Consider the following 25,476-nt stretch of genomic DNA (forward strand, 5'->3'; position numbering starts at 1 on the left):
GCACCCAACTGTCCCTGGACTCTGTATCCTTTTCTCCTGACAAGGTGGAGAGCTTGCTTTCAAACCTCGAGTCAGATTCTGCAACCGGTCCAGACGGCATCAGCCCACGTGTCCTCAAAGCCTGCTCTTCTGCTCTTGCTCACCCTCTCTCTGTTCTATTCACCCTCTCATTTTCCCAAGGTCATCTGCCATCTGCTTGGAAATCTGCTAACATCACTGCCCTGCATAAAAAGGTGCAAAAACAGATCCCTGTAACTACAGACCAATCAGCCTTCTCCCAATCATCAGCAAGGTTATGGAATCTATCATCGCTTCAGACATGAAATCCTTCCTCTTCTCCAATGGCTTGATTTCCAATCATCAATTTGGTTTCAGACCAGGTCACTCTACCCTGGATATGCTGCTACTGCTCTCCCATCAATGGATGGAGGTCCTCAATGCCAGACAGGAAATCCGAGCCGTATCCCTGGACATATCACGTGCTTTTGACACAGTCTGGCACCCTGCCCTACTCACCAAACTCTCTTCCCATGGTATTCAAGGCCATCTCCACTCATGGCTCGCAGACTTCCTCTCCTGTCGCAGTCAACGTGTGGCCCTAAATGGAGTTCTTTCATCCCCTCTTCCTGTGCAGGCTGGAGTTCCTCAAGGTAGCGTTCTGGGCCCTGTTCTTTTCTGGTTTTCATCAATGATCTCTCGGACTCTCTGGAAAATCCTCTATTTCTCTTTGCCGATGACTCCACCCTCTGCCGTACCATCTGTCATCCCTCAGACCGGCAAGCAGCAGCTTCTTCGCTCACTGCAGATCTGGATAAAATCACAAACTGGTCCAACAAGTGGAACATGTCTTTCAATCCAGACAAATCTCACACTCTCACTATGTCTCTTCGAAAGGACCGTTTACAAAACCCCACCCATCCACTTTCTCAACAATCCTCTGGAAGAAGTCTTTTCTTTCAAGCTTCTGGGTCTCACTATCTGCCATGACCTTTCCTGGGAAAGTCACATTTCCAACCTTGCCTCAAAAGCCAGTCGCCGACTGGGAATCCTCCGTCGTGCAAAGTCCTTCCTCGGCCCTCTTGAGCTCCTGACCACTTACAAAGCTTTTGTCCGTAGCCTGATGGAGTACTGCTCTCCCCTCTGGGCTGGTGCTCCTGCCTCCCACCTCTCTCGACTTCACGCTGTCGAAACCAGGGCTTTTAAGATCATTGGCATCTCCCGCAATGAAGCTGAGTCTTTGGGCCTCTCACTCAATCACCGCAGGTTGGTCGGTGGTCTTTCTGTCTTCTACCGACTCCTCTCCAGCCTTGCCGCCCCTGCTCTCTCTGCGATTTGTCCCAACCACATTTCCACAGGGCGCTCAAGGTCCGCCAACAACCCCCTTCTGGTAAAACTACCAAAATCACGAATCACTGCTCATCTTCACTCTTTCATTCCTCTTTTTTCCCGCCTTTGGAATAAACTTCCTCACTCTATTCTTTCCCATTCTTCCCTCCAGGCTTTCAAAACAGCTGTTCACCACCACCTCTTATCTTCCCCCATCCAAATCCTCAATCTTTTCTACCCCTGATAATCCACCCAAGCCCACTTCCTTCAATTCTCCTGCTTTCCTTCCTGAAAGTCCCTGTAATGTCCATCTTCTCCTCGCCATGTTCCCCGTCCCATCCCCATCCCTCTCCCTTCCACAGTTCACCTGTGTCTGTTCCCCAATGTTTTGTCCCTTCCACTCCCGCCCCTCTTGTCTCATGCCTCCTTGCTGTGAGTTGTGTGTTAGCTCTCATACGAGCCTCGACCAAGGTATACAAAAAAAAAAAAAAAAAATCACGTGCCGCGTTCCCACCAAGCAGTATGGCGACTTTATCTTTCGCTGCCTTGAATCCGGACATTGTTTTCTCTGCACTTGAGATGTATGTGTGGTCAGGCAGGCGCTTGCAAAAGAGGCATTGAAAACTTGCTTTGGTGAATAGCCTCCTCCTTCAATTATTTTCTTGAGTAATCTGGGAATTTCTTAGCGACTTCTGTGTCCCCACGAGCCACCTCATCCAGTTACCTTGAGACTATGGAAGTTGTAGCACTTCTTGTACTGGTCGAACCAGCCTCTACTTACTTCGTAAGTGTCTGCTTGCGAACCTTCTACTTCTTCACTCTTCACATTGTTGTACCTACTTCTTGCCTTGGCCTGGATCACTGGCAAACTTAACGGTACGCGGCGCTGGTTTTGATCCTAGACCCAGACAGATAGCCAATGCTCCATCTTCTCCATCATGATATTTCTTGATCAACTTATCCTCATTGCACGTGTGGGAGTTAGACTTGGCACTTGCACAAATCTTGTCAGCATTGGTTCGTTGTTACTGTGTTCTTTGTAAGGCCTAGTGCCACGCGCCGATGTTCTCGAGGACGATATGCATCCCAGACTTTGATCTGGTGTTTTTTTTGGGGGGGGGGAAATGCAGCTTATGCACAAGTGATCATGGAATGTATATGCATGTATGTATACGTATACATGTTTGGTTTATCTTGTAGATCTGTGAGTATTTTGTTCATATAACAATTTGAACACCCCTTGTACATGTAGCTTGGGAATACTTTGAAAAATGTGGTTTCATTCACAGCTCTTTGGTTTATTTACTTTTCTAAGTACAAGGTGGACAACAACCTTGGATGGTCCTTGTTTATCTGTGAATAGGTGAGAGATAGTCAGCCAACTTGCCACCATTCTTGAGGGATATAATTGGGTATTAAGCTTGCATCTTTTTTTAATGACATAATTTTGTGCCACTACATTATGAATGTGGTTGAGGAGTGAAGAGGTTTGTGGCACCTCAAATGCGAGAGGTTGACATGAGCAACATGCTTTTGCTTTGTAAACAACTTGTGCATCAAGCAATGATTGACAGCTACAACCATAACAACCAGGGCTATTACATTGTGTTCGTTTTTTTAAAGTGATCTTTAGCACATAGAGCAGCTTGTCCGTTACATCACGTGTCGGTCAAAAACATTAGGAAACATCATTGTATGTTTACTTGACTCGGAAGGACATTAGAGACTTGACAGCTCAACACAGTTTATGGGATTTCAAACTTTGATACAGGAATCATGAGCCACGTCCATGGATGGGAACACAAAACCAGCCAAACCGATAAGTTAACGTGGATTTTCACTTTCAGTAGAGCGGATTTAACTCCCCACACAACTTCCTTATATTTCTGTTCATGCTCTTTGTTTTTGGTGTTTACAGTAATTTATCGTAATAAATACTTATGCAGTAGGATTCAAGTAAAGTATATTAATTAATAAACGAGGAATTGTTTCACACAAAAGTCAAATTTATCCAATGTTTGGGATACACATTTTACATTCTGTTTTGACAAAATTCTCTTCATTCCACTTTATATAGTTTCATGTTATTGTTTGCCATCAGTTGCCAAGACTACATCATGAATTAAACATATTTTAAAACAACAACTTTGTGGCCTTTTGCTGGTGTGTTTTAGCAATTATTCTTGAGATGTTAATTTTACGCTACATTTATTGTAAACAGATGTGGGTGCTTTTCAAGCAATCTTATGTCGTGCAATGATTTTAATGATACAATCTATGTTAGCAATTAGTATGTGGTGCAACTTGTCGTGTACACAATGTATCCCAAATTTTCATTGCAGTAGTTTTGCCGTGCTGTTTCAAAGGTCAAAGTCTAGTGTCTATATCTGTCTTTTCCTTCGTGTCTGTTCAATCCCTCAAAGTAGAATCGTGCCATGAACATTGAACATAATACGTGAACGAACCTCCGAGGACTGATGATTTATTTGTTCCAATCCAAATTGTCAGGTGCCTGAGCAGGGCTGGAACAAAAGAGATCCCCGTTTAATCTTCCGTCCAATGGTTATATAGGCACGTTAGGTTTGCTTAAGGGTGTGATAGAAGGAGTAATCCTCACACATATTCTGGTCCACCACTCAGGGATCAGAGTGCAAACTGAGCAGGCAGGAAGCAATTGAGGATGTTGAGAAAGTATATGAAGGCTGGTATAGATGCATGCTGGGGAAATCAGTTGGAGTGGGTGGACTTATGATGTAACGTTGTGCTAATCAGGATAGTAAGCATAGTATTTGAGCTGAGTTGTTGCTGCTGGAAAGCGATGCCTGATCCACAAGATTCTCTCGGGTTGTGCCCTGGACTGGCCCTGTGCTGTTGGGTCAACATCACTGTCAATGATTTGCTTTGACGCTGGATGTACACTTGTGCTTTTTGCATTGCCCTCTGCTCACCAGCCCTCTGTAATAGCAATGGAAATAAAAGTGGATATGTTTTGGGCACCGCAGGCATATGCACATATCATCGTGCCCATCTTCAAATGACCTATCTCTGACTTTTTGCCTTAAACCAACAACTGATGGGTGTTTTTTCCCATGGTGAACATTCATCTTCTGTCATGTGTTCATCCATGTTGTGCCTTGGGGTTGAAAAGCTGCTGAGTTCCTAAGGAACTCAGCTGTCCACATTATTTTCTCACTCTCAACCTCCACTTGTTTGAACTCTCTGCTAACCATGAGACAGAAAATCCAATTCATGCCCCTTCCTTCATGCTCAGATGTCTTTTGCATCGTTAGGTATTTCATTTCGTTTTGGTGCAATAAAATATACTGTCTTCGCAAACAGGGTGTTGCATCACAAATTGCATTGTACCTCTGATGAGATTTAAGTTGTGGACCTTTGTGCTCACATGAATTAGCTGGTGGATGTTAAAGATCCCACAGTGTCCTTTGTGAAGAATAGGTGTGTGTTTTGCCAGCATCTTGAACAATTTCATATTCCTGACAACAGCCACCTCCAGGTGGCAGGCACTGCATTAGCTGTATACTCACCTCCCCCCTAACCCCACTCCAGATATAATGCTATTTGTGGGCCGAACGCGGAATTCTCTCCAACCCCAATTTATGTGATATGATTTCAGCAACAATCGTAACCATTTAAAGGACCACTAGGTGATTCTTTCAATTACATGCATTCAGGGAATGCAACCACTCAGCATGTTCTTGTAGCTGGCTTGCCATGTATCTTGGTCCATCACACCATCCAGGAAAAATAGGCCCTGCATGGGCTCATCGTAAATTGTTGATTATAAGGAGCAGAATTACATCCTCCATGATGAATTGGTGTTATTAATGGGATTTTAAAAAGTAAAACCATTCTGTTCCAATTTAAGTTCATCGAGTTTGTGCCATCATGAAGGAATGATATGTCTACCAATGCAAAGTGCTTCTGCCTGTGAAGGACAGAATAATATTTGGGATTCTCCTTCTCGTGGTTTGTGCAGAGTCCATACGAGCACAAACTGATACTCTGAAAATACCATGGGCAGCCAAATCCCTCCGCAACTCTGCAACATATGAGCTCCAAAGCACCAAATGTGCGACATGATTGCAGAAAAGGAACGTCCAACATAGACTAACACTCAGGGAGTGGTCAGACAGGAGTGCATGCCCGGCAGAAATACATATCGTACACACAACAATCTTGGTGAAGTCTTGTACTTCCACAACAATTGTCAGGTCCCGGTTCGGATTGGAACTTCGATAAGTTTGCATTGCGTCAAGCATATTTAAATGGATTGCATGGAGGACGCATGGCTTTAATACAGTATAAGCTGTGTTGACAGGTACAGCTGCACACAGCATAGTTCACTTTGCAATACAGCGATGTCCTCCACAGGAAATGATAGCTATTAATCAGTTACTTGATGGTGCAAAGTATATTTGCATCCCTTTCAAGTATAAACTATACAAGTAATAAAAACTTTTTCTTTTTTTTAAATGCAAATGGGTGTCGGGATGTTACTCCAAAAAGTATGTAATCAAGGTAGGGATGGTCACAAGAAATGATCATGTGAAACCATCACTACATCTTTTCTTTGAATAATGGTTGTCCCTACACGAGACAGTGTGTGTGTGTGTGTGTGTGTGTGTGTGTGTGTGTGTGTGTGTGTGTGTGTGTGTGTGTGTGTGTGTGTGTGTGTGTGTGTGTGTGTGTGTGTGTGTGTGTGTGTTCGATATAAACACACACACACACACAGTTACAGTGCCCGATCACGGTAACATTTTGCTTTTTAACTCAGAAAGAAACAACATGACCATTCTAAAGCACATCCAATTCATATACAATACAAGTACTAAAGCACCTTTCTACTGTACACACTTGCAAAATCCTGCAGTTACTTAATTTCATGTGACAGGAAAGTATCCGAGTTATTTTCCGAGTGACAATCAAACCCGCCTTGTCTGGGGCTCGCCTCGGAAGAGCAACATGCCGAGTTCGAGTTTGGGAACTCAGTTCTGGCACAGCACTAATTGTCGTGTGCCTTTGTCTTACCAACACATTCATTTACCTTAAAATATCGATTTAAACAAACTTTAAAAATTGTTGTATGCTGTTTCAGATATTAAATCTAATGTTCATGGCACGATTAAATTATGAAAGGGTTGTTGTATTGACAATAAGCCAAAGGCAAACAGAAACACTCGACTTCACAACTGAACCAAAACGACATTTATAACGATGATTATCAATATAAAAATTCTTAAATCCAGGCTTGATACACTAATCTCCATAATGTGACCCTCCCTACCAACTATAAACATGCAAGTAATGCTTTGGTTTAATTGCTTAATGAAACTAAAGCACGAGTTGCATGTTTATACTTGCGATTCTAGACTCCTATTTCACACGTTTTAAATTAAACGTGTAATTATTTTTGGCCCCCGCCCGTCTGACAAGGTTGGAGATGGCGGACATTAAAATGAGCTCCGTCCGACCAAGTGATCATCTTAGTCCGAGTGTTGGTCAGAAAAGCGTGCATTAGGGTCCGCACAATGTTTTTCTGTATTTTTGTGATCCACAGACCATCTTCTTCTTCTTTCGGCTGCTCCCGTTAGGAGTCGCCACAGCGGATCATCCGTATGGTCCGCATAGTGATTTGGCACATGTTTTACGCCGGATGCCCTTCCTGACGCAACCCTGGTCGCCTCTTACGACACAGGGATATGGTATACCTATTTTTACCGGGGTATACACTGGCCCAGTATACTGGTACTCATTTTGCCGACCTCGGAAGGATGACAGGCTGAGTCAACCCCCTGGTGTATTAATTCAGTGGCACAACGGGGCTTGAACTCAGGAACTTTTGGATCCCAAGCTGCTGCCCTAACCACTGCGCCAACACCAGGCTCTGTGATCACCAGACCATCTGAATGAATATTCTGATTGATGCCACTCTGGCACCCTTGAGCATTTTTGTAGAAAGCCATTAATATGCAAATTAGCGGTGGCCATTGTCCAAATTACTATTTTTCTTAATATCTCCAAAAGTAAGCATCCAAAGAGCCTGGTTGAGGTGTCTACACCCATGTTTTTAGGGTCACTGGTCATGATGAACCCACTTAAAATTTAATAACTTTTAAATGTAGCTCATTAATATGCAAATTAGCAGTCGCCATTATCAAAATAACAATTTTTCTTAATATCCCCAGAAGTAAGCATCCAAACAGCCTGGTTTTGGTGTCCAAACCCATGTTTTTAGGGTCACTGGTCATGATAAACGCACTTACAATTTGATAACATTGAAATTTAGCTCATTAATATGCAAATTAGCAACACCAGCAAAACAGGGGAATTGTGCAAGACTTTTTTGACAACTTCATGAGCTACATCATGGCAAAGGTGGACAAATCAGATGTATATCTGGTATTTGACAGATATTATGATTTCAGCATCAAGAGTGGAACAAGATTAGGCCAAAAAAAAAAAATGTTGCATTGGCGTAACGGGTCACTGAAAAATAGGGTAGGTCGGTCGGGATCTTTTTATTTTTATTTTTATTTTTTCCTAATAAATCCCTCCCAAAATCTCCCCCGGCTCGAGTACCACCCTTTTTGTCGGCGGGTTCTGTCCGAAACACTTCCGGGTTTTTGCGATCGCGATCAACAAGATACTTGAAAACGATAGCAAAACAACAAAAATAGCAATAAAATAGGGTCGGCAAAATTTTTCGATAGCAAAAAAACAAAAAAAAACGTAGGGTCGGCGGAATTTTTAGGGTCGGGCGGGTTACGCCAATGCAACATTTTTTTTTTTGGCCTTAGCAAGAGCTGGGCAGCAAGCTAGCAGGTGCCACAGGTTGAATCACCAGACTCCACTGCCTCCACAACTGGTGGTTTTGTCAGAAACTGAGAACAAAGTTCAGCTGATAGAACTGATTTGCCAGAATTTGATTGATGTTGATCAACAGAGAAAGCAGAGCCAACACAGGCTCGTCATTACTGAACAGGAGTCTACCCCAGTGGAAATACACCATGGAGCCCAAAGGTTTCGCACTGATTTGAAGACGACGCATGAGGAGGCAGATGTCATCATGAGTCAGCAAGTCGCTAAAGTTGCCGAAGATGGCGCAAAATGCATCACAGTCATCTGTGATGATACTGATGTGTTCATCTTGTCTTGTGTATCACTTCGCAGAACTTCATCTGCAATGCTGCATAACAATGGAAGCAACATGTCCTGGCCGATCGTTGATCGACATTGGGGCCACTGCCAGAAAGCATGCCGGGATGGTGCAAGACCTACTAGCTTTACATGCACTGACAGGTTGCGACACCATTGCCCACATGTATGGTAGAGGTAAACTGACTGGCAAGAAGACACTCGCAGCAGGCCATTCACTTGAAAAATTTGGGAATGTGGATGCATCGATTGACGATGTCATCGCCGAAGCCACTGTGTTCATGGTTGTTTGCTATGGTAGCAAGGAGAGAAGCAACATGTCTGATGTTCACAAAGAGGTGTGGTCTATGAAGATGGTGAAACCAATTGCCATCAAAGCACCAGACCTAAAGGCTCTGCCACCAACTACAGAGTCCTTTGAACAAAACGTGTGACGTGCTCATATCCAGACAGTAATATGGAAGTCAGCTGCTGAGCTGCAGCCACCACCTCTGGATCCCACTCAGTACGGATGGAAACTTGATGAGGCATCAAAATCATTACTACCAATTATGCTGCCGCCCAACGTCGCTCTTGCACCACCAGAGATATTGGAGCTAATACGATGTGGATGTTCCTCCGACAAGCAATGCTACACAACTCAATGCCGCTGCACAGCAGCCAAGTTACCCTGCAGTTTTCTGTACCTGCCATGGAGATACTGGCTGCAGGAATGAGCGCACCAAGACAGCTGCTGCATTTGCCCTTGATGATGACTCTGACTCTGAATGAGACACCAAGCACTGAAGTAGCCTTCATAAGGTTTACAAACCTGTTATATATATATATATATATATATATATATATATATATATATATATATATATATATATATATATATATATATATATATATATATATATATATATATATATATATAAATATATATATATATATATGAACATTTGATTTACACAGGAATGTCTTCTTTTGTTCATGTTGTTCGCTGCTTTCATTGCATACTGTCGAATTGTTGAATCTATATGAATAATAAAGTGATCTATATTCACAAAGACTGAAGTGTTTTTTTTTTCTATCTATATGTCGATTTATCTACATTTTCAATAATGGTGACTGCTAAATTGCATATCAATGAGCTAAATTTCAATGTTACCAAATTGTAAGTGGGTTTTTCATCACCAGTGACCCTAAAAACATGTATTTGGACACCTCAACCAGGCTGTTTGGATGCTTACTTCTGGAGATATTTAGAAAAATTGTTATTTTGATAATGGCGACTGCTAATTTGCATGTTCATGACCTAAATTTAAAGGTTATTAAATTTTAAGTGGGTTTATCATGACCAGTGACCCTAAAAACATGGGTGTAGACACCTTAACCAGGCTGTTTGGATGCTTACTTTTGGAGATATTAAGAAAAATAGTAATTTCAACAATGGCCACTACTAATTTGCATATTAATGGGTTTCTACAAAAATGCTCAAGGGTGCCAGAGTGGCATCAATCGGAATATTCATTCAGATGGTCTGGTGATCACAAAAATGCAGAAAAACATTGTGCAGACCCTAATGCAAGGTCATCTTGAAAAATGGTGTTTGACATCCGGACTATCTGTCCATGTACCTTTTGTGTTCACGATATTTCAAAACCCATTGAACACTTCGCTTTCTTATTGCAGATATCTATTCCTCATGACATTATCTCAACCTGATTAGATCATGGCTGAGATTGGTTGAATTATGCTGCCATGCCAACCATCTCAATAACTTGGCTTGTGTACTCGATATTTCAAAAACTGTTGAAAATTTAGCTTTCATATATACACAGATCTGTTCCTCATACCACCAAAATGTGGGGACCTGGAGTATCAGTTCCCTTTTAGCACTTAAAAACTGGCTGAAATATGAATTTTGCATCAAGATGTGAACTTTTTTAGCTTACTATCAGACGTGCTTTAATTTGTCCTATAACGACAATTTAGTCAATGTTTTGTAGAGGTAAAAGTGATTATGTTTTCTTGTCACCTTCTGCAGATGCCATATTTTTGTTGCTTTATTATTTCCATAAAACCGCAGAGAAACCTTGCGTTAGCTGGAGGAAAGGAGACGAAGCGATTCGTGTGTTTGCACACTGCAGTGGCGACGCTGAGCAGATCCAAGCCACTAACCTGTCGGTTTATTCCACATTCAGTTATGCAGCGAATTTATTTTTTATCAGTAATCAGTGTATAATTCTCCTAAAACAAAACAAATATGCAGTCGTACAAGTTAATTTATTCTTTCATCTGTTCTACCCCATCAACGAACCGTCGCCACGAGAGCAGTTAAACTAGAGAATGATTAGCCATCCCATTGTACAAACTAGCCAGCTGTTGTGAGAACAGAGACTTTGAGGAAAGTTTGGGCTCGGCGAAAAATAATATAATTGCTTCAAAAATTGTGCTTTGCAAAGTGCTGGTATGAAATAGGTGTTTAGATTTTCCTGCACGTTGAATATGTGCAGTTGCTTGCTCATCCTTTTTGTCAATTTTATGGATTAGGGAGAGGAAAGGGGAGGTGGTTGGGGGTGCATATGTGTTAAAGGCAAATGCATGTCTTTCGGATATTTTCTTGCAAAGCTCTACGTACAGTTTTGCTTACATTCAGTGACATACAAAAACTTTTGCTTTGCCCAAATTTTCCTGCTAGGACTTTGTCCTCACCACAGAGCTCTAGTTAGTTTGTCCAATGGAATGAATGCTCTTTCTCTTTTTCCACGGTCTCATGGAGTCTGTGCATTTCTGGATCCAAAGTGAAGAAAATGCTTAACTCTCATCATTTCACCAAAATTTGTTTTCTTCAGTAAGAATCGCACAGCCATTGTGTGATCGGTGCAATGTTTTTGCACAATGACTTCTTTGCTAGAACTTTGTGCAGTACAATTGTCAGACTATCTGCTCATGTATGCTCTGTGTTGCTGCTGTAGTGTTTGGGATCTTGAGTACCTTCCTCAGAGATAGCTTGATGCCACCACCGTTCTATTCGATGAAGAAATCCATTTAATTACACTGGGGCAATGCAATAAATGGTGACACTCATTCTTCTGCCATTGTTATCGTTATTTGGTTTGCTGAAAAGGAGGTTCAAAATATTTTTTCAAAGTTGGTGGTTTATTTATTGTGAATTGGAGAAAATTTGCCACAATGTATACAAAATGAGCATGTTATGATGCAAGGCAGTTTCCTTGCCAGAATTAGCATCGAGGTTGAAAATGCTTTCCTTCATTCTTATGTCAAGCACTTTTAACAGTGCATTTTTCGCAGACAATTTTATATCGTTCCTTTAGAAGATGGAAGCTGTATGGGTAGCAGCCATAGTAGTATTAGTCTTGGAGGCTGTAAACTCACATTTTGAGATTTTTTTTTTTAACTGAAACTTACTTGGTGTTATCAGATACAAATGAAGAAAAACAAGGCATTTGCACGCTTCAAGAGGCTACAGGAGTCACGACCTGACTGTCAAGGTCTAATGTTGGAGGACCTTCTTGCCTTGCCCAACGAGCGCCTGCAGCAGTAAGTTCACCAGTGCAATCTTGCCACTAGCTTTGGATACCACTCACTGATGCATTCTCTATTCTGCTTTTGCAATAACGTTGTAAAAATATTTTGACTTTGGCAACAAGCCGAGCACGACGTTCATTGTGACTTTGGCACTTGCATGGCGATGGTGGGGACTTGGAATTAGGCACAGAATTAAATAGGCTTTAACTAAGATGGCATCTTCCTTGAGCAACCAATTGCCTCAGTCGAAGCGTGGCCAAAGGACGATACCTGATGGAATGTGCATGGGTGGCCATGTGTAAACTGGTAAATTGTGATTTGACAGAGATGGAACGACCAGCATGTCTGTACGTGATTAAGGAGTTTGTTATGAAGCTGCTTTTTTGCTCGCAGTAATCAAGCTGGCTATGGTAATAGCTTTCGGATAGCTAATTACTTTACTGTGCTCGCACCGTTCGAATATTGCTGTCCTTGAATGAGGTCGGGCCGACCGCTCATTAAGCTCTCAGTTTATCTGGACACCGTCGAAGCACCCGTCCTGGCTGCACGACCTTGAGTCTGTCAGTCTGTCGATAAGCGATCTCGTCCCTTGAGGCCACCTCGTAGGTAGCTGACAGAGCTCTCCACCTAATTAATCTCCAAGGTAAAGGCTTGTGGCATGGAGGCTGCCACCATATGTCGCATTTGTCGGCCGTCTGTCTGCACGAGAGCTCCACACAGCGGTTTGGAGCTTCTCCAAGGTGACGTTGTCGTGGTTTGGAAAAATTGAGAAGCAGCAAAACAAATGTGTGTGTGTGTGTGTGTGTGTGTGTGTGTGTGTGTGTGTGTGTGTGTGTGTGTGTGTGTGTTTGTGTGTGTGCGCGCACACGCACACATGCTCATGTGTGTGCTCCATCACTGTACGCACACACATGTGCCTCACCTTAAATTTGCGCATGTTCAATTTGGAGGTAGAAATCATTAAGTTATAACAACTTTACCTCGTGGTTATTTATTCACTTATTTTTTCAAGGTATGTGATAGCCTGGACGTTTATTTTGCCTTTCTGATTATAATTCATCACATCTTCAGTCAATTTAAGCTTGAGAAAACGCCCAACTTTGTGTTTGTTGAGTATGGTATGGAGAACAACTTGTGGACAGCTTAAGCTTTGGATTCCTCTTTCAAAAATATTTTTGCCTTTGCGAAACAACCTTTTCTCTTCCAACCTTGCCACAGTTGTTGATACGTTATAAAATGTAAATTGATTAACTGTCCAGTTTGCTTTTAATTTTTGTCTTGAAATTTTTTTCATGCAATGCTTAAGAGTTCAAAATGCAGGTAATTCGTGCCCTTGCAAAGATTTCTCATGAGATCTAATGTAATTCTCGTGTGAATTATGTCGCCTGTAATAATGAGAATTAATTGGAGATTTTTTTATTGTTAGGGTACGCATTTTGATGAAATGTCATCTTTTAAATTCGTGCTGACTTTCAGCAAAATGGTTTTGTCCACTTTTTCCTTGTGTCAACAACTTTTTATCACCACAATTATAACTTTGTTTGCAGGGATGGAGATGGAATTACGTTTCTTCGAATTGAATTGTGATCGTTGGGAGCTTAATGTGAATTAAATTGCCTTCGTATGGGAGCAGTGCTCTCAACTTGCTTTACTCGAATGTCCATGCTGCCTGTTCAGAATTATTTGTAACATTAAATCGTTCATTTCGATCGTACACTTTTCTCTTAAAAAATTAAAATTTGGTCATTCAATAAATAGTAGATTTGTGCTGGGGCATAAAAATAAAATCAGAAAAGTTTATCAATGGCTCCAAGCTAAATTCATCAAATTGACACCAAGATGCACTAAATATGCTTCTCGAGAGTGGACAGTTGTGCAAAGTTATTATTTATTGATCATTGAATACATACTTAAAGGATTATTGAAGCCCGATCCTCTCTGCTGTTCACTGACTTTATAACTGTAGAGCGCCAGCACAATGTACCTTAAAGCTTGTGTTGATGTGGGATGATCATTTACCTGCACATTGTGTGAGCGCATGCATTTGCATCTCCACTTCTGTCGACGAACTATAAACATTTTTTTATTATCTACTAGCAGGGGTGCCCTGTGTTTCCGGGCAACGCCGGGTCCCTCCTCCCGCTCCTTATCCTCCCTCCTCACATCCATTCTCCTCACTCATCCCACCCCTTTCACTACCTCCTGCCACCCCACCCATTCTCCCCCTTCAGACTCTCACGACTCCACCCCCCCTTTCCCCTGCCTCCCCTGATTAGTGAGGGTTGGCTTCGGGGCTTTCCACTCTCGAGGGAAGTGTGCAGTGCACAAATGCAAGTTATCTCCACAGCTGACTTTGAAATACCCTTTGCCACCACCACTGGGTGGCACTACACGATACACATTTGCAGACTTCATTTTGGTCAACCTTCCCTCCCGCACCCCCTGCAACTACAGATAAAATCAAGTAGCCCATGTTCACCACGAGATTGAACTTTGTCCATGTGCCAGGTTTGGTGGCAGATCACCCAGTCGTTTTGGTGTGATTGGTGTTACACACACAGACAGACAGACAGACAGAAAATGACATTTATTGATTCAACTAGCAAATATAACCCATCGCTTCACTGACGGGAACATTGGGGTGGGGAGGGGGGGGTGGTAAGAAGGAGGGGAGAGGAGAGGAGGGAGAGAGGAGGGGTGTGTAAAGGGAAGGCAGAATGAGGGGAGGGCAAGGGAAGGTAGTGTGAGAGGAGGGTCCATCCATACGCAACCACTGTCCTGACACATCCGAAGATAACCACCGTCTGGACAACGGTTATACGACGGGAGGAGGGGGGTGGGGAGAAAAAAGTGTGGGCGAGGGGTGGAGGAGCAAGGACGTAGAGAAACGGAGGAGGAATGGTTGAGCGAGGAAGCAGGGGGGAGTGCGAGGAGGGGCAAAAACGCAGTAAACAATCTGAAAAATATAATCCATAACAAATAAAAACATTCAAATGAATTACTTTTTAATAAATGTTGTCATAATTGGGGTTGGATACAGTACATATTGGCAGGCTTATTCGGGTGTGGCAGGCTGTCCAGTTGAGGTTGAAGGCTCAAAAGATGAGATGGAAGCTGATTCACATGGGATGTTTTTTTTAAGAACTTCATAATGGAGACTTGAGTGGCTGCCTTCATTTTCTGTTCCTAGAGCTCCTTGTAACACTTCAGGACATTCTCCATCTCCCTCCACACCTTGGAACTTCTCATGCATTCATGATCGTGCTCATCACGAACAACTCACTCAGAATGACAGAGCATGAACGACTCGCTTCTCTCAGAATGACGGAGCACGAACGACTCGCTTCTCCTAGAATGACGGAGCACGAACGACTCGCTTCTCTCAGAATGACGGAGCACGAACGACTCGCTTCTCTCAGAATGACGGAGCACAAACGACTCGCTTCTCTCAGAATGACGGACCACGAACGACTCGCTTCTCTCAGAATGACGGAGCACGAACGACTCGCTTCTCTCAGAATGACGGAGCACGAACGACTCGCTTCTCTCAGAATGACGGAGCACGAACGACTCGCTTCTCTCAGAATGACGGAGCACGAACGACTCGCTTCTCTCAGAATGATGGAGCACGAACGACTCGCTTCTCTCAGCATGACAGAGCAGGAACGACTTGCTTCTCTCAGAATGATGGAGCAGGAACGACTCGCTTCTCTCAGAATGACGGAGCACGAACGACTCGCTTCTCTCAGAATGATGGAGCACGAACGACTCGCTTCTCTCAGAATGACGGAGCACGAACGACTTGCTTCTCTCAGCATGACGGAGCAGGAACGACTCGCTTCTCTCAGAATGACGGAGCAGGAACGACTCGCTTCTCTCAGAATGACGGAGCACGAACGACTCGCTTCTCTCAGAATGACGGAGCACGAACGACTCGCTTCTCTCAGAATGACGGAGCACGAACGACTCGCTTCTCTCAGAATGACAGAGCACGAACGACTTGCTTCTCTCAGAATGATGGAGCACGAACGACTCGCTTCTCTCAGAATGACAGAGCACAAACGACTCGCTCAGAATGAGATGACGTGGCAAAAGCGTCCGCAGTGATTGAACAATTCGCTCAGATTGACGTATCATGGTTTTTGTTGTTGTTGTTGTTGTTGTTGTTGAATTTAATCCTCGCTCTCGCGAAAACGCATTATCAGAACATGCTCTACCTTGTAGCAACTTCCGACTGCCCATCTCAATTGGGACAGACTGTACCGCCGTCGACTGTGGGCACTTGGCAAGTGGCTTAAGCACTCAAGCAAGCACTCCAATTAAACAATTGATAAGGATGGCTCGCTTGGCAAGCAAGAGCTATGTCTGAATGTCCTATGTCAGAATTAAACAAATGAACACTTTTTTTAGCAGTCAGAACTGCTGCAAAATTCAAATCTGGAGCTTAAATTTTGTAATTGTTTCGTTGAAGAGATTTTTGAGGTTATGGCATGTGCGGAAATGAAATATAGCCATGAATGCTGGCATCTCCGAGCATTTATATGCATTGCAATGTTCCCAGCGATTCGTAGCTATGATGAACAGGCATTCAATCATATGAGTGAGGAAAATGCAAAAAATGCTTTATCGTAAAGAAATCATTGTGGCCTGGTTCAAATCGAGGCATGGTTAAGCAGGCCAAAAAACATGGCAGCTTCAGACCCCAGCGAGTTAACCCAGGATATTAAGGATATGCCTAAAGACTCCAGAGAGTGAGGTGGCTGAGGAGCGCCTAATAAAATATATAATTAAATAGGGCCGTTAATTGTCTTCAAAAGACGTGTTTTAATTCACCCAAACACCCAATTTTCACTTTTGCACTTCCTTGGAGTTTTCTTAGTATGCATGCAATGTTTGAGGCTGCTAGGTTTCATGGTTTTGGAGTTATGACACACACACACACACACACACACACACACACACACACACACACACACACACACACACACACACACACACATTCTCATGCACATTGACATATATTGGCATAGATGTATCTATCTATCTGTGTGTGTATTTATTTATTTATAGCTACGATGCCAAGTCAAAATGTTTTCCTCGACACAAATGAATGGACCTGCACCAGTGAAACTTGGCCCAGATCTCCATCCTCAGCATATGTGCACACATGCATACAAACCCATGAAAAAACACACACACATACACACACACACACACAGTAGGGTAGAGGAAGTTTGTTTTGTGAAATCTGTTTTGAGCAAGGCTGTGTGAGGATTTGGGTGCAAAGTCACAACTGGAAAGTGCATTGCACTTTCAGAGGAATCAGCAGGAATTTGTGGCCAGTACATCGCAAGACATGGCAATGAGATTGGCTGCAGAATGTTGAAGAGGGGGGGCGAAAGACCTTAAAAAAAAGATTATTGGGATCACCCAACGAGGTGGGACGGCCCAGAAGGTGGCACGTCTACAGAAGCTGATGCCCAATGAAAAGGGCACGCCGCCAAAAGAGGCAATGCCAAAGTCTACGAGGGCTGTAACTGCACTTGGGTATGGAAGTTTTAGTTCTGCTTTTGGAGTTGGAGTTTTAGTTATCCAGTAGTTTTCTACTGGAGTTTTAGACTTGGAGTTGGGATCAGACCCTGGCAGAGGCAGCATGCCTCTCCTCATTGTCATCCTCCCACCCTGCACCGCACCAGCCCTGTGCAACACCAGCCTGCATGGACCCTCAATAGGCCATACTCGACCCACAATCAACTCATCTTTTGCCTCAAGTCCTCGCTTGTTTCCCATTGTCTGAGTCCTGGTGTTTATTTTGGTGCTGTAGTTGAGTTAGGCTTTTGGCTTTGTTTGCTTTCATTGTACATGAGCACATTACCCGTAGGGTGATTGCGTCACCCTACGACAGTGATAGGATGATTATGTCAGCCACCCTACAGTGACAGGGTACCCTTGTCACCCCACCCCCTCACTACAGTCACAGTACACCATTTATAAGATCATATCACTTCCCAGTGGCAGGACATTCCCGGGGTGCTCCCGGCCTATGTGACGATGTGCAATTAGACATCTGATCTGGGTCTGGAGGGGGGATGGGAAGCGGGAGGGAGAGAAGATGCCGCTACTCGCTAATTATTCACAGGAGGTATGGCTTCGTATAGGAAAAGAGTGGTGGAAGAGACGCTTCACTGTCTCAGACAGACGCATTCACTCTTGCACGACCCGAAATTAGAGTATAAATAAGTATGTGTGCCTCCCTACTAATTGTCCTTTGAGCACCTAGTCTGTTCTGATTATTTATTTATGAGCTTCTTGGCTCCCCTTCCCACATATCTACACACCATATTTTTTAATAAACCATTTTAATTGTACAGAAAATGTTTTCCCATTTTCCTACCTTCCCGCGTGAACACCACCAGTTTTGGCTACGTTGGGTGAACCTTGGGGAAATCCAAGTAATTTTGAATGCAGTAACTATAAACACCGTTTTGGGATCCACGGAGGCATTTATAAGACTTCCGGTTTAAAGCGACCGTGTTAACGACACCTTTGAAGCAACACTATTGTTTTCGCATCATTAAGTGATTGCATTGGTGTTTTTATGTAATTTACCTGCTCATTTGTAGCATGCTTGCCTCAAATTTTTCGACTTTGAGTTCCTCTGCCAGTTTACCAAGGGAAGTGTGTTACCTCATGGAGTATACCGGTTTTTGATGAGAAATTTTGCAGGCCGTCTTTTTACTATTTGCTTTCTCGGCATTAAAATCCTTATACTTTCTGAGCAAGAGTGCCACGTTTCAGTGGTGTAGTCCTCCAGTTAGATTTATGCCCAAGAGTCATGTAAATTTGACCACTTCACCTTAAGACACTTCCAGTCGGTCACTGGTTTCAACTCTTACCTTGGTGAACCAAAAAGCTTTCATATTGAAGTAGACCAAAGATAAACCTAAATTTTTCAGTGATTATTTTTTTTTTTCAAACCAAAATAAATACAAAAACGAATGTGATTTTCGTAATGAACCTTAAATGTCTGTTAAAGGAGGTTAATGTTAAATATTCATGAACTATCACTTATTTTTGTTCTATGAAATTGTTTTGCTTGTTCATTACACCTACGTAGCATTTAACGTGATGTTCTTTTAATTACGGCATTCCAGAAAAACTGAAACGCCATACTGTGTGTTCCATCTGTTGGCTAATATCCAAGTGACTTTATGCAAGCATTTTTAAAAAAAAATTTTCATCATTCACTGTTGAGCATTGCAGCATGGTTGGTTATTAGCTGACATGTTCCAGTCATCATGCAATTTGGAATAACTCTAAAATTTCATGCAAAATAATTAATTGCATGCTGCTGAAGTGTTCAAGAAAACGTTTTAATTACTGACTTGATTTATTCCTTTTAAATGATGCATCATAGTGTTCCAAATTAGTTTTTTTCTTTAGATGCAGATATTGACAGTTTATTACAAAAATAAGTGTGTAAATTGTATTTGGTTGTGTATTCCTTTGCAAAGGAGCGGGCATCTATAATGCAAATTACGCATGATTGGGTTTAACCAAGTCTGGGAAGAGTATTCTTGGATACTGGTGCAGTACCAAGCCTGTTCTTTGCATTGAAATGACTTGTAAGTTGTACAAGTGTGAAAATATGTTTTGACATCTTTACAGGCCATCTGTTGCTTGGCCATAGCACATTGTTTTCTTGCTTTATCCTTGTACTTGAACAGGAAGGTTCATTGAAGAAAGTATTGAATTCGCATATCCTCTCACCAAGAGCTGGTGTGGAAAAAGTAGGTAATGAGAGCCAGAATGCGAAATATGACACTTTATTTATCAAATGCAGTTCTTGTGTATGAATCATTTATACTGCAAGTCCAATTTGCATCATATTCGGAAATAGCTACGCTATTGATGCAGTGCCTCTGTAGATTAGGGCAGATGTTTGGGATTTGAATCGAGTGCCAGCTCATAAGAGGTTACTCTTTTTTTCATTTTTTTTTTTTTTTCAAAGGGACCTTGTGATCTTTAATGTCCACAACAAGTGCCAGCAACGGGATAGTCCATTTAAATGTCCCTTCTGGAAATAGAATGTACATGATGATCCATCGCTCAATATATGAAGGCTCTGCTTATAGACAGCTGTCTTTTCCATAACAAGAGTTGACGATTTAATTATTTGATTTTTCACTATCATTGATAACTCATGGGAAAGCATTATTCCAAAATGCTTTGTTGTTCTCTGCCTCTGTGTTTCTCAGTCAGAGAAATGACGAGTAAGCAGCAATTGTTGGAAGTAAAGGTTTACAGATTACTGATTACATTAGTTATTGTGTAATGCATTAGGAATGAAATCCTGCAACGTTAATTTTGCAAGGGGGTCAAAATGTAATCCCCGAAGAAGCCCATTTAAAATTATCTCATCTGACCTCATTTATTTATTCCGCAAATATTTATGTATTCACATAGAGGTGACCATCCATCCATCCATTGAGACCATACTCTGTGCAGAGCATTGTTGCTGCCTTAGCAGTCTCCTTGGCTATTGGGCACAATCCTGGACGGGTCGCCACTCTGATACAGGATACCAGCAAGCTGGTACTCATTTTGCCGACCTCGCAAGGATGACGGCCAGAGTCAACCCCACCTGGTATTGATTCAACAGCCAAGCGGGATTTGAACTCAGGACCCTGGGATCCCAAGCCCACCACTCTAGCCATTAAGCCATTAAGGCTGGGTGGTGGTGGTCATAAAAATTAACAGCTCTGTTAAGAAATGGCAATAATAATAACAACATAGCACAATATAGAAATATACGATAAGGGCACTTGGTGGAGCGCATACCTCCGCTATGCAATGCTTGATCCACGAGAACTTATCGGGCCCAATACATTTTTGAAATGTCATGCTATATATCATTTTTGGCCCGACCTCTCAATGGTAAAGAATCACTTATAAAATTCCAGTATCTGGATCCGGATCTTAACCAAAATCTAATCAGTTCGTCGTCGTCACACACCCAACCTGTCCACAAAATTTCATCAGGATCCATCCACTTTTTGAGATATCATGCTACATATTAGTTTAGCCCCATCTCTCAATGGTGAAGAATCACTTTAAAATTCCAGTGTCCAGATCCTGATCTTCACCAAAATCTAATCAATTAGTCCTTGTCACACACACCCAACCTGTCCACCAAATTTCATCCGAATCTGTCGATAACTTTTTGAGATATCCTGCACATAAACAGACAAACAAACAGACAAAAAGGGATGAAAACATAACCTCCTTCCACCTTCGGTGGTGGAAGTCAAAAAAGAAACAGTATAGTATGATAATTCATTCACTTTAATGTGAAAATGTAAGTTGAGCATAACCATCCCAGCTTTTTAAAAAAATTCAATGCGCACCTGAAGTCGAACCACCAGGTTTCAACTCATTCCATTCAGCAGTTTAGGAGTGCATACAAAACAGACAGACATACATGAGATAGACAGTATAATACGAAGCTAATAAGACATACTGCACTCGGTCAACATAGGCCAAAGTCCTCAGCCCCCTTCCCCTCTCCCCACCCAACCCCAAGTCCTCAATTCCACATCCCAACCCAAGAGCTGGTGTGTGTACATCGTTGTGGCAAATGAAGGTGCTATTGATTTACTATCAGAGGGCAGAGGATGTGTGTGCTGGTATCAGGATATCTAAGATAGATTTGAAATCGTATTCTTTCACCCATTTAAATTACGATAGGGTTGAGATTCAGACATTGCCCAGCCATACAAGTTATTAGCATCAAAGTACATTAAGTAAGATGTGGGCTTATCAGGTGAGAAGTCTGGAAGATATTTATTATTTACCTTAGCATATCTCTTTGAACAAACTTGTGAAATTCCTCCTCTTTTAGCCTTCTCAATCATCAAGAGCATATCTACATCACTTAGAAGATCAAGGGGTTGTTTAGTCATTTTTAACATAGCGCTCCAGGCTAGTCCAGGAGATGTATAATAATGGACAGGATCAAGTCCATAGGAATCTTTTTATAACAAACTTCTCTAAATTTCTCAAACACATCAGCGAGTAATAAAACATCAGTTATTAAATAAAGGTCATGATATAATCACCCATATTCTTTATCTCAAACTCTTTCCAAACTTGTTTTGCTCTTTCATATTCTTCACCCGTAATACGACATCTTCCTAACTTGTTATAAAAATGCTTTTGAAAAGGAAGTCTTGTTTCTTTAAATCTTTGAAAGGAATCCATGTAATCATATGGGTAAATGCCCTTTTTAGTGAGAAGAGAAATGTCTTTACCCAAGTCAGTTTCAGTCCTAAATTGACTAAAAAGTATAGGAAAAGAGATGTTTGAAACCAAATAATTTAGAGGGCTTGTCATAAATTTATTCGGGTCAAGAAATCTAATATTTGTATTTATGCCCATTTCACAAGTATAAATCTGTTTTGTAAATGAGATGTAATTTTGATCTGTATTAGGATTTGCTATTATCTTTCCATGAGTCTAACTTTGTTCTTTTATAAAGAGATGCGTATCATAATGACAGTTATAATGAAAAAATACATGTATGAATGTCGGGATTCTATAATTAAGATTACAATTATCATGAGCTGCTCCTCTATATTTCGCTGTTTTAAGGCAATGATCTCCAACCCTTTAATCAGTTTCTAACAAAGCCTCTGAGCATATATGACAAATCCTTGCTTCTTCAAATTATTTCTCTTCATTTGGGGATAAGTTAAGGAGTTTATTTGTTCTCAACATAATTTTAATTAGCTTAATACAATCATCCCCAATCCTTTTAACAAATTCATCAGCAGCATCAGCTCCTCTATACAACTCCAACTTATCATATTTACTTCCTACAGATGATTTAATGTAATAACAAAACCCGCAAGGGATATGCTTTTGATATTTTTTGAATATCATCAGTCTTTTCCAAGATGCTCTCAAAATCAGCATATATTGCAAATGGGTGTTTATACATTTATTTGATTCATTAAATACAAATTTCTCTCCTGGTTCTGGCATCACAACTGCTGCTTTATGATTAGAACAATACTTTAAATGTTTATGAAGTCTTTGTTGAGATCGAAAGCTATTTAGACATCTCTTACAAGGATATGATTTATGCTTTGATTTATAAACTTGACTACTTACCAGTCCAGAAAAGTTTTTGATATGAACATAATGAGCGGTTTCTTTGTTGGTGATATAAAGGAGATCTACATACCTGTCATTTGACCAATTATTATCATGGAATATAGTATTACTAACACTTAGAATTTGGACTTTGTTTTTAGCAGTTAAAGCATAAACATTTATTGATAGGTTATTCATATTCTCAAACTTTGTTATATCTTTTAAGCTCATGGGTTCTCCTCAAAAGATGCAGAGCTTCCCACTTTCTAATTTATTCTCATATTTCTTATACTTTGAAACTCTTTCACAGTCCTTTTCCTGTGGATAAAGATGTGCGAAGATACTCCAGAGAAAGCATTTATTTTCAGTATATTTAATATTAATTATTGCCTTTGTATTCTTTATATCCTGAGGTAAATCAATACAAGAAGAAGCCTTTAGTGGAGTGGATTTAAGAATATTAAGATCTACAGATGAAACATTCCCAATGTTGAATCCACTACCTTGTTGTTGTACTTCGAATTCAAATCTGATAAGCTCTTCAAAGATAGGAGATTTAAGGAAGCTAGCAATTGATGTAATAAGGTGTGGTAGATTCGTCAATCTGACTCATGAATGCATTCGTGGGGGTATTGCATTTTAAAAATAAATTTTCTTGTGGTCCTGAAAGACAAAGCAAAAACAAACACACATAGGAATATGCATTACACTTTGTTCTAAACATATATGAAAGGTCATGTGTAAAAATGTTTCGCTTGAGTGAAATATAGGTTAATAAATACAATGTATCAAGACACAAAAGACAAGTTTCACTCAATCTCTACATTTGTAAAAGATACTGAGAAATATGTCGAGGATGTAAAATTGAATAAAGATGAATATAACAACTATTGGCTAAAAACAATTATGGTTAGTAATATGAGTTCTTCAATTTCCTGCAGTGGAAGGGCTTTTAGTATATCTGGAAGAACATCAATTAAAGTAGCTCTAACAAAAGTTTTTCCTCTCCTTCTGGCAATACATTCAAAACTTGAAAAAGCAATGAAACAAGAAAAAGTATCAAAAAAGAAAAACCTTATGGATGAAGCTTTAGAAAGAAAAGATAAGACCATCAGCAATATGCAAGGAGAAATTTGTATTTTTTTTCAACAACCCTAAAGATGTAAATCTTGATGAAGTAAAGGATGTTAACATATCAGGTGAAATGACATTTCATTCAGGTGTCGTTAAGGATCATTTAAAAATTACCTTTAATATAAAAAATGTATGTAGATATCGATGGTAATGTTGTTTTTTCTAATAATTAAATATGTCATGTGCAGATTCAAGTGCAGATTTTGAAGTGAAAATCAAGTGCAGATTTTCTTTTCCAGAAGAAATCATTTACGAGTGTAGCGTTTGTGTTAGTCGCAGCCTGACTGTAAATTTACACAACAAGAAACTTTCGGCGAGATTCAAATATGTTTGTTGATTATTTATTTCCAAACTTTTTGTTCCATTTGCATTCCAGTCTGTTCCAGTTATTGCATTTACCTTGGAGTAGTCTTCTTTTTTAGTAGAGCTTGAGATAACAATATTATCATCCAAATCATAGATACTATCAATTGCTTCCATACTTGTATTTATTTCAGAAAAAAGATGTTAAAACTTTTGAAACCTGACCCAAGTATTTGAATTATTTTATGTCGTTCTTGGGGAGACAACTGAGTTTTGCCTTTCTTAATTTCTTTTATCGCTTATAATTTATGAGATTCCTTTTGGGCATCATTTATACTCTTTATAACACCCGCTACATTTCCCACAGCAGAAGCAGTTGAACCAATTAGGTCTTTATGTTTAAGAATAGTTGAACCGATACCCATTAGAGTATCAATTATCCCATCTCCTCTAAATTGATGTCCCACACCCCTTTGTCTCTTAGGTTTATAGTATCCTCGACAAAGATGCATACCTTCACTCTTGTAGTATGGGGAAAGGAACATCCCATCCCCTGTAATTATTTTATATTTTCTCAACTCATGTTTCCTCACAATAACCATCGTATTTATTTATTGGAAAACTTCACGTAGGTGAATTCTGATGGATATAACTTCCCCATTAAAAGAAATCATACGATTATCTTGGTCAGTTTTCCTAAAATTTACTCTGTATATGTTTTTTTTCCTGACACAGGAAGATAAACCAGATTTTTGGGTTCCATATTGAACTTATAACCAATTGGGGTTGAGTATGCACTGAATGAAAACATTGTATTTGTTCTTATTCCATCATTATAAGTGCCAT

At 40.9% G+C, this 25,476-nt stretch overlaps 1 protein-coding gene across 6 annotated transcripts in view; it reads left to right on the forward strand.

Annotated features, from left to right (window-relative positions):
- The window catches only part of ARHGEF39 (Rho guanine nucleotide exchange factor 39), a 244,906-nt gene that overhangs the window by 104,612 nt on the left and 114,818 nt on the right, over positions 1–25,476 (forward strand). For all 6 annotated transcript variants that reach the window (XM_085871059.1, XM_085871060.1, XM_085871057.1 and 3 more), the window contains exon 5: positions 11,933–12,051. In XM_085871059.1, coding sequence (XP_085727185.1) covers positions 11,933–12,051 — 119 coding nt within the window. The remainder of the gene's footprint in view (positions 1–11,932; positions 12,052–25,476) is intronic.

The sequence above is a fragment of the Eptatretus burgeri genome, chromosome 2, assembly GCF_056783735.1.
Source record: "Eptatretus burgeri isolate ZD-2024b chromosome 2, Ebu_testis_v1, whole genome shotgun sequence".
Taxonomy (NCBI): Eukaryota; Metazoa; Chordata; class Myxini; order Myxiniformes; family Myxinidae; genus Eptatretus; species Eptatretus burgeri.